Raw genomic sequence first — 10410 nt, 5'->3', positions numbered from 1 at the left:
GTACTTGAGTAAGTATACCTAATTACCCTCCACCACTGTCTTTTCTTCTCTTCAATGAAAGTGACGCTGCCAGCTTAATGTTCACCATTGTCCTGCCTTAGAGATAATAACTGAGTCTGTGTAGTGTTTCTATGGAAGAAAATCCTATGAGCTGCTTTGTTTGGTGGTTAGCAAGGTGATACAAACTCTTCCAGCAAACATGGCACAGCCTGAATAAGTCTACCTGGAAACTGCGGGCGGACCAGTCTGACTCAGGGCAAGTAGTCGGGTTACTCTACAGTCCATTTCATGCCAAGTTTCTGTCTCTGTGAGAAACACAGCAGAGCTTGAGCTATAACACTAAATACTAATAATGGTGCGAGTGAATCGTGGTCTGATCATGGTTTTAAAGGTATTATCTCAATACATTTATAAATCCAGCTGTCAACAAGTTGATTGCCATCTGAAAGATGTTTTCACTCAGTTGCACAGAATAAACATTAAACAGAATACATTAAGAAAACAAACAGACTATTAGACCTGCAACAATAAGTCGATTAATCACATAGTCAATCAACTGAGAATTAATCAGTAACAATTTTGGAAATTGATTAATTGCTTTAAGTAATTTTTTAAGAAAACATTTCCAAATTCTCTGATTCCTAAATGTGAATATTTTCTGGTTTATTTAGTTCTCTATGACAGTAAACTGAATATATTTGGGTTGTGGACAAAACAAGACATTTGAGGATGTTACCTTGGACACTGATCAACATTTTTCACAATTTTTTGAAAATTTATAGATCGAAAAAATAATTGACTGATTAATTGAACAGTCTGATAACATTTGCAACAAATGTTGCATGTTTAGGACAGTCAAAGTGCAGAAAATGAACACATTCAATGTGATCTGTATTGCCTGAGTTGGCAGCTTCACTCACTATAAGCCTCGCTCCTACAGGCTACTGAGCTTTATATGTGCCATTTATCACCAAAAAACATTCACTGCTGTGGTTCACAGACAGAAATGCTCAATCTCACTTTTTCTTCTTCCATTTTTAAAGCAGTGGCTTTGGTTCGGGTCCATGTTTTTCTTGGGTTTAGGTAAAAATATACCTGCTTTTCAGGGAATTCTACTTTTCAGAGGCTGTAAAGAAATTCACTGCAGACTGTCCTCTATCTGCAGCACAGACTGTATTTTAATGTGAGACCAACTTGAAAGGTTTTCCCAAAATATGATGACGGAGCTGAGTGGAAATGCTCTTTATCGTCACCTTTAGATCACAGTATCTGATCCAAGTGCACTGGATTAAACAAAACTCCATCTTTCTGTTTTTTCCAGCCTTTACTGGGGAAGTGTCTGTTCTTCCTGAGAACCACTGACAAGGCGATAACCACTGCTAACGTACAGCAGGTCAGTAAATGCTTATGCAGCTATAATCTAAATTCTGTCTTCTTCACCTGTATGCCGTCATGCTGTTGTACCTGCTGTGTTTACAGGAGGTGAACTTCAGCATGTTGGACTGCAGTGACGGCAGCATCCTGAACAGTCTGGAAACTCTGTTGTCTTACATCATGTTACCGGCGCTCAGATCACAGCAGGTACACACCAGCATCCATTCTTTATGCTCTCCTGATGAAGTGTTTTTACATAACCTGAATGAAACCAAAAAAGATTTTTATCATTTAGAGATCCATCTGTTTTGTTCATTATAAGTAGCAAATTATTAAAGGTATCCTGTGAAGTTATGTTCAGTTGAGTGTTTCTCATCAAAACACAAACAGATGTGTTGTGAAGAAGTGGCACAGTGGTTTAGGAGACCTGTCCTATTTTCTTTGTTACAAATAAAATGTACAATTACAGACTTGTCGTGTGAGTCGTAGTTCATAAAATGTTTTACAAACTCACCAGATGTGAAAGATTCTTCTTAGGTGCTTTGCAAGTGGAAAAACAATGTCAGGCAGGTGTAGAGTCACAAAAAATATGATTTACTCCAACTGAGAAAAGTCAAACCATAAAAAAAATTCAAAGAAGGAGAAGATGGAGTGCTGCTCAGCTGCAGTGCACTTTGCAATCAACCCTATTTCCTAGAAATTACGTTCATATATGATTAAATTGTTTTCCCAATTATGTTGTGTTAACAAATATAATCTCTGCCTGGATTATGTTCACAGATAACATTTTGTTGAATGAATAAAGCTACATTTATATATCGCTCTGAAGTCAGTTCACATCCTGTGTGTGTTGTTTAGACAACAAAAGCACTTTGGTTCAGGTTAGTGAAAGATGGTGGTGTCACTTAAATGTTTATAAAAACAGACAGGTTTGTCTCATGATATGTTCTGTTTGTGCTGTGAGAACAAAAGCATTCAAAACACTCCTATTCATGAAAACAAGCCTGAAAGAGGGCAATAATGGTGACAGTGGTATGGATTTAGCTCCGTCCTTCACTCAGTGATATTTTTACTGCTGACCCTTTCTTCCTCTGTGCAGATTTGGGGCACGGTGGAGGACGGCGTGTCCTGTCCAGACGTCCAGTCCTTTCTGTCTTCAGTGGATCAGTTTGTCAGTAATCTGAGCTCAGCCAGAATCAACATGGAGAGAAAGTTCCAGTTGCAGCAGGTTAACCTTCCTGATGTCATCAGCCAGCTGAGCAGCCCTGCAGACTACACCTCCGCAGGTAAGAAGGTCAACCACAGCTGCACCTTCAGTAATCTGCAGCTGTCTTTTTTTGACTCATTCGAAATCACATCAAGAAAATAGTCCAATCCAATTTTTCCACATCAAAACATCCACCAATATAAACCCATGTTCTCTCACCATGACCTGGAAAAATCCACACACTCCTCTTCTCCAGACTTCATTATTGTAACAAACTACTCGCAGGAATCAGACCAAAATTACTTTCACACCTTCACTTGGTCATAAATGCAGCAGCTCGGCTTTAGCATTTTTTAACAGTCATCACAAAACCACAGTTCCTGCCAGTCTATCTTAGAATTGATTTTAAAATTGTAGTTATCATTATCATTCATACAGAACTACTGACTCCTTATGAGCCAGTGTGCAGCCTCAGATCCTCTGGCAGGTCTTTACATATTGTTCCAAACTCCAGATTTATGACAAAGGCCCAAAATTATGGAACAGCCTGCGTCTTGTTCCTGTTGGGACTGAATCTGAATGTTGAGATTAGAGCAGTGAATCAACTTTCTATACAGTCCTGAGACAGTACCTCCATCTGATGTTAAAGACATGAATTGTTTATCTGTCTCATAATTATAGTCAAAGTATTCTTTAGGGAAGTTTTGAGAAAATTCATTTTGATTGGGCGAACTATGGAAAAGTGTTTATGTTCAATTTATATCTGCTCCTCAAAAAGGATTCCCATCTATACTGTATTGCTACCAAACATAGTTTGACAGCTGATTTCCTGCAGCTTTGAAGGCTGTGTTGTGCCATATTGGACAGGATGCTAAAGACGTTCTTGTGATGCCAATTTTTTATGGACTTTTTTAATAATATCACTCAATAACTTAATAATGCCATTATCTAGCTTTGTACATAGAACAGGATGATACCACAGTGATGATAATGAAATCAATTTCTTCTTGTCTTTTACAAGATACTCCTCCAGCCTTTGTTTCTATCCTTTTTATAGCCCTCATTCATATAAATACAGTCTCATCCATAGTTTTAATAACAGTTCGTGCTTCTGCTCTCAGCCAATAACAGCGAGCTGGTGGAGCGTTTGGAGGGCGTGGTCTCAGTGTGGACCAATCAGATCAAGCAGGTGCTGACGGAGAGCGAGCAGATGAGGAAGGAGGCGGATGACGTCGGACCATCAGCTGAGCTGGAGCACTGGAAGAGACGCATGGTCACCTTTAACAGGTAGATGTACAATATAAATGCTGTAATTAAATCAACTAATTATACATCTTCTCTTCATTATCAGATTAACCTTCAGAGATCATTTAAGTTTATTCTAATCTAATCAATCTCTTCTTGTTTTGTCTGATCTCATTTTATCTCATCTTGGAAATATGACCACAGTTAGTCTAATCTTATCTAACACCGTCTCCTCTAATCTCATTTTCTTCAATTTTGTATCGTCTAGTTTAATATCAGTTTGTCTGGTTTTCGTTTCCTCTAATTTGATTTTGTTTTGTCTCTTTTTGTAAAATATTGCTCGTCCTTTTGATTCCATTCATTTTTATTCTTGTTTAGTTTTTCATGAGTTCATAATTTTTTAAGTCTCTCCTAAAACAACAGTCAGGAGCCCAAATGGACATTAAACCTGTTTTTCTTGCTGTAATCATTCCTCCTGTTCATACTGACCATTAGAGGATCCCTTCATAATGCAATTACAATATAATAAGTAATACAATACATAATAATACAATAAGTGATGGGGGACAAAATCCACAGTCCTCCTTCTGTGTCAAAATGTATTTAAAAGTTTATCTGAAGCTAATATGAAGCTTCAGCGTCCAAATGAGTCAAATCAAGTAGATATCTTTCAACGTTACAGTCTTTTTAGTGCCAAAGTCCCTCTTTTTGTTACTATACTTCCACTGCAGCTCAACATTTTGGTCTCCATCACTTACATTGAAAGCAGATTTGAAGGGGATCTTTTAATATCCAGTATGAACAGGAGGAATGATTACAGCGAGGAAAACCTCTTTCACTGTTCATATAGACACCCGACTGCTGGTTTAAGACTCACTTGAAAAATTGTGAACCCGTCCTTTAATCTTAAATAGTCTGATGTAATTTAATCAGATTTTACATCATCTTACATCATCATTTTTTAAAAATTTCAATAAACTACTTGTCATGATGTGTGTGTGTGTGTGTGTGTGTGTGTGTGTGTGTGTGTGTGTCAGCCTAACGGAGGAGGTGAAGCGTCCTCTGGTGAAAAGGACTCTGGGAGTTCTGCAGGTCGCCAAGTCCCGAACGCTTCGAACCTGGAGAGAGCTGGTCAGCTTCTAAAAGACACCAGTTTAAATTCACATTTAGTGTAACTGAGTTCAAACTGATCTGACAGCTGTTAGGTTTAGATGGCTAACATCATGATTGATCAATTGATTGATTCATTCTCTCAGGACGGGGACATCACCGTCGTTGCCAACGAGGCCAAGGACAACGTGAAGTTCCTCTACACGTTGGACAAGTTCTTCGGACCGCTGGGGAAATGCACTCCGGTAAAAACAGACTTTTTATCTTATCTTATCTTTTTATCTTTTATAAAGTCTTTGTGTTCAAACTAACAACCTTCTCTAAACTTTAAAGTTCCTGTCTGAGGTTTGTTATCAGGATAGAAAAAACAATATACTGTTTCTTCATCATATGTGGCAAGAAAAGGCAAAAAAAACTGAAAGAAATCATATATATACAGAGCTCCCACAGTCATGAAAGGTGATACTTTTTTACTATTAAGTCATATGTGTGAAACATTTAACATCAAATGACTTATAATAATTTATAGTTTAATTTCTTTATTTCTGTGTCATGACAAACATTTGGCCCATCCAGTTTGGGATTACAAGACACCACTATTTTATAAAATCATACATCTTCTGGTATTGCATATACAAAGCATGTGGAAAAAGGAGAGAACGAAAAATAAACACAAACAAAATTTAAAAAAAATTTAAAAAATCAAAATGAGCTGTTCACATAAAGAACTGTTACATATGCATGGACTCGATAAAGAGCTTTTTTTTCTTGCTAACTTGCTAATTTATATGTTTCATATGTGAACAGTCAACTCAGTCTTTGTGCATCAACCATGTTTGCAAAATAAACATCTATTTTCTTTTTTTTTACTAAACATAACATTGCACAGTTTACAATAAAAAGGACAGTAGAAAACAAGATGGAACTCATTTTCTATATCATTTAGACAATACATTGGACAAATCCACTTTTCTTCATTTATAACTGCAGGACTGATGAATTATCAGTGACTGTGACTATTTAGCAATTATTTACTATTTACACCCAAGAACATATGACTAAATCTTCTTTTGGGTGAAGCCTGAAGACAAAAAGGCAAAATAGCACATTGAATGTTTCAGCTGGATACAGTAAAACATCTGTAATAGTATTGGATCTATTATTACCACAACAACATTTATATAATAACAATCTCCACAATCTCTATATCTATGTCTCTAGACACATATCTACACAAAAACCTAAATATACATGTACATAGAAACACACACACACACAAAACATTGGTGCATTACGGAAGAATGGCATCCTAAAGAAGCAGGTTTTAAAATGTTTTTTGAATGTTGACACAGATGTTGACAGTCTGGTGTCTATAGGAAGGGCGGCCCAGAGTTTGGGGGCCCTGACAAGAAAAGTCTGATCCCTCCTCTGGTTACTAAATTGGACTTGAGAACAACGAGGAGTAACTGGTTAGATGATCATGTTCAGTCTCAGAAGATGTTAAGAGGTCTATTATATATTTTGGGGCCAGAGCAAGTTGTGCTTTAAAAGTAAGTAAAAAAATAAATAAATCAACTTGAAATCAACATGATGATGCTAAGACAGGTGTAACGGGGTCTTTTTTGTTAATACCCATTAAAAGCCTGGCAGCTGGATTCTGAACCAGTTGTAGGCATTAAAGTTTCTTCTGACTGAGGCAGGAATACAGAGAGTTGCAATAAAGTCAAGTCTGGAGAAGATAAAAGCATGTATGACCTTCTCCAAATCACTGAGGGACAGAAAAGATTTAATTTATAAAGCAAAAAGAGTTTTTTAAACAGGCTGCAAAATGCTGAGACTGCATTCACACTGGACTGTGTTTGTCACTGAACAAACCACCAAGTAGACCGTCAGGACGTTCATTCAATATAAATTATAAGTTAATAAATTGATTTTCTTTTTTCCTTTATGCGCAAGAGCAGCAAGAATTTCATTGTGTTACATTCAGAAGTGAAACTAAAACTTGATTAGCTGAGTTCTGTCCGTTATATGGCGGCTGGCGAGTGGCATGTTGGGGATGCACATGAATTTATAGTAAACGATCTTGTTCACACCACTTAATCATGTACAAGATAAAAAATCCTTTGAGGACTTTAGGGGTTCTGTATATGCTGTACATATATTATACAAAAATAATACAAAATGTTATGGCTCCAGTAAATGCTCTCACACCTCACTGGGGATCCAAAGCCGCAGGTTAAGACCTGGTGTCTCTCTTGCTCTGACAGACCAGAATGCTGGAGCACATTCCCGGCCTGATGACCAGTATCAGGATGATCCACACGGTCTCTCAGTACTACAACACCTCAGAGAGAATGACCTCTCTGTTGCTCAAGGTCACCAACCAGATGATCAGCACCTGCAGGAGCTACCTGTCGCAGGACGTGGCCCGCATCTGGGACCACAGCAGGTACTCAAGACCAGACAGAACTAAATCAGACAAATCCTGATGATGAGACAAGATTAGATTAGATGATATGAAATTAGTCAATACAAGACTAGAGGAGAGATGTAATGAGATCAAATAGAAACAAGTCATTGCTGCAAACCACTGACTGTATGTAGTCTAAGAAAAATAATGCTTTACACAAAAAAACAACATAAACTACCAATATAAAACATTTTTTTCTTAATGACCAATACTCACTCAGAGCAAAAATGTCCTCCTCACTAAGTGTTTTCATAAATTCATCATAGGAATGGATGAACTTACAATTTATTTTTACCTTTTTACAATATTTACAAATACACAGAAGGTTCTCAAAATGTTGGGGAGGACAGGACAAAGTGGTTGTGCCAAAGCAAATAAGTAAAAATATAAAACTAATAACTATATCTGAAAATAAAACAAACAAAAGGAATAACTTACCATCTACAAAACCAGTAAACTCAGTGTGTCTAATAACGTTTAATGTGAGTGAAAATGTAAACCGTCCTCAACCTCCCACCACACACCTGTTTTATTAACTTCAACAAGTTTATCTGACAGTGAACCAACAGCTCATACAGACAAGTCAAGGGCAGAGGAATGAGAGAGCCTCTCATAGGCTCTGGATGATGATTGGCTGATCTGAAATCTGAAGGAACCAATGAGATGTACTGTATGACTGACACGCACAGGTGGAAACCAATTAGCTGATGGCACCTGGAGAGAGAAACAGGAGTGGAGAGAAAAAATACACACATACAAAGACACAATTACCCGGACTAACATGTAACATAACAGTGTGTGTGTGTGTGTGTGTGTGTGCGTGCGTGTGTGTGTGTGTTTGTGTGTGTGTGTGTGTGCACGGACGGCAGGCCGGTGCTGCTGCAGCGGATCTCTGACTGTTGTAATCTGAACGTGGAGTATCAGAGGAGCTTCCACACCATCAGAGACAAACTGAGAGAAAACCCTGAAAACAGACAGTTTGACTTCAGGTAAACTTTTTCACCTCATTTTACAACAGAACTTGTAACTTCCAAAGAGAAGAGGTCTGAGAAGAAAGTTTAAATAAACCTTTTCCTGCTTTCTTCTCTTCTTGTCAGTGAGAATTACATCTTTGGGAAGTTTGATGCGTTCTGCAGGCGTCTGGAGAAAATCGCCGACATGACGTCCACCCTGCAGAGCCTGGCCGCTCTGCAAAACATGAAGGTCTTTTTAAAATGTTTTATTCTATGCTACAAATTACCACAAAGTTTTATTTTCATATTATTTTCTTCTTCTTCTACTTCTTCTACTTATTATTATCATTATTATTATTATTATTGTTATTATTATTAAGTGTGGGTGAATTATTTTTGGATTATGTCATGATTTAGATTTTTTATGTGGAACAAATGTTCGGGGTTAGTTTACACAATCCTGCAAATATGTGTTTGATAAATTGCTGCGCATAAATTTAGTCATAGGAACACAAAACTATTCAATATTTATTCCATATATAAAAATGTGTTCAGAAAGTTTACATGCTCAAACTGTGGTTGTAGCCTCAAAGTTTAGCAGGTTAACAACTTATTCTTCTGCTCGAATCAGCCAATATGTATTTTGATGTGACCTGTTGGTTTGTTGAAACATAGATATACTGTATAGTATATAACACACACACACTGTCATTTCGAAAGAAGACTGAGTCAAACTGAGCTCAGCTGTGTTTTAGGTGGAGGGCATTGAGAAGATTTATGTTCGCTATCAGACCATCGTCTCCACCACCAAGTCCAAGACCTACGACATCCTGGACCACCGCAAGCCGGAGGTAAAGTACTACTATATATTATGTAAAAATGATATATATAAGTTACAATGTGGTTCATAGAGGAGAAAATTATATAAATTCTGTACAAGCAACAAAGCAGTAGAAACAAGTAAAAAGGCGTTCAGAAAAACAATAAGTAACATTTGCTCTGTTGCTCCTTTCTTATATCATTTATTACCAGAAAACACATCACACTGAAAAAGTGTTCTTTTAAAAATGTTGCAAGAAGGGATTTTCTAGAAACTGAAGTGTTTCGATGTTCTAGTTCAATAGACAAAATCTTCAAAAAGTCTGAGGGCTCTAAACACCCTGATTGTGTGTGTGTGTGTGTGTGTGTGTGTGTGTGTGTGTGTGTGTGTGTCAGTTTGACAGTGACTATGCAGACTTCCAGCTCCAGGTTCAGGGTTTGTTCCAGTCTCTTCAGTCTCTGTTGGACTTATGGTTCAGTCAGTCTCTCACTGTGAGTTCAACACGATCAGAACTAAAACTTAAACTCTACTGATGCAGAGTCATGTTGTGTAAACGTTAAAATGAAACGTGTAGACTGTGGTGGAAGTAGTACTCAGATCCTTTACTGCAGTAAAAGTACCAATACAGCAAAGTAAAAATACTCCATTATATTATTACATTATATACAGTTAGCTAGTTTAGTCCTGTGGTTCCCAACCTAGGGGTCGGGTCCCTCCAAAGGGTCAGCAGATAAATCTGAGGGGTGGTGAGATGATTAATGGGAGAGGAAAGAAGAAAAAACAAAGTTCTGATACACAAATCTGTTTTCAGTTTTTGGACTTTTTCTCTAATCTTTGATTTTTGCTGAAATATTGGATCCTTTGAACATTTATTGAAATGAAAGCATGTGAGAAGTTTAGAGGGAAAAATCACTATTGGGTGGAGCTGTTAACAACTCATAGACATGTGAAATGTGACCCCGACTACACACTGCTTTTTGTAAGACGTCAAAAGCCAAAAAGGTTGGAAACCACTGGTTTCATCTTTAACAATGTGTTGTATTTTAAAAGCTTGTTATATTATCCATTGTGTCAAATCTTCATCTGAAAAGTAACTAAAGCTGTCAAATAAATGTAGTGGAGTAGAAAGTACAATATTTCCCTCTGAAATGTAGAAAGTAGCATCACATGGAAATACTCAAGTAAAGTACAAGTACCTCAAAATTGTACTGAAGTACAGTATTTGAGTAAA

General features: G+C 37.3%; 1 protein-coding gene across 2 annotated transcripts in view; it reads left to right on the top strand.

Annotated features, from left to right (window-relative positions):
- Positions 1-1325: 1325 nt before the first annotated feature.
- dnah5l (dynein, axonemal, heavy chain 5 like) overlaps positions 1326-10410 on the top strand; it is a 66572-nt gene continuing 57487 nt past the window's right edge. For both annotated transcript variants that reach the window (XM_067578241.1, XM_067578240.1), the window contains exons 1-11: positions 1326-1393; positions 1480-1581; positions 2474-2660; positions 3703-3868; positions 4864-4957; positions 5083-5181; positions 7204-7385; positions 8276-8395; positions 8504-8609; positions 9115-9210; positions 9575-9670. In XM_067578241.1, the coding sequence (XP_067434342.1) occupies positions 1495-1581; positions 2474-2660; positions 3703-3868; positions 4864-4957; positions 5083-5181; positions 7204-7385; positions 8276-8395; positions 8504-8609; positions 9115-9210; positions 9575-9670 (1233 nt within the window). In that variant the 5' untranslated portion in view covers positions 1326-1393; positions 1480-1494. The remainder of the gene's footprint in view (positions 1394-1479; positions 1582-2473; positions 2661-3702; positions 3869-4863; positions 4958-5082; positions 5182-7203; positions 7386-8275; positions 8396-8503; positions 8610-9114; positions 9211-9574; positions 9671-10410) is intronic.

The sequence above is a fragment of the Thunnus thynnus genome, chromosome 21 (genome assembly GCF_963924715.1).
Source record: "Thunnus thynnus chromosome 21, fThuThy2.1, whole genome shotgun sequence".
Classification (NCBI taxonomy): Eukaryota; Metazoa; Chordata; class Actinopteri; order Scombriformes; family Scombridae; genus Thunnus; species Thunnus thynnus.
Note: the sequence above shows the minus strand (reverse complement) of the source record. Positions and strands in the feature narration are given on the sequence as shown.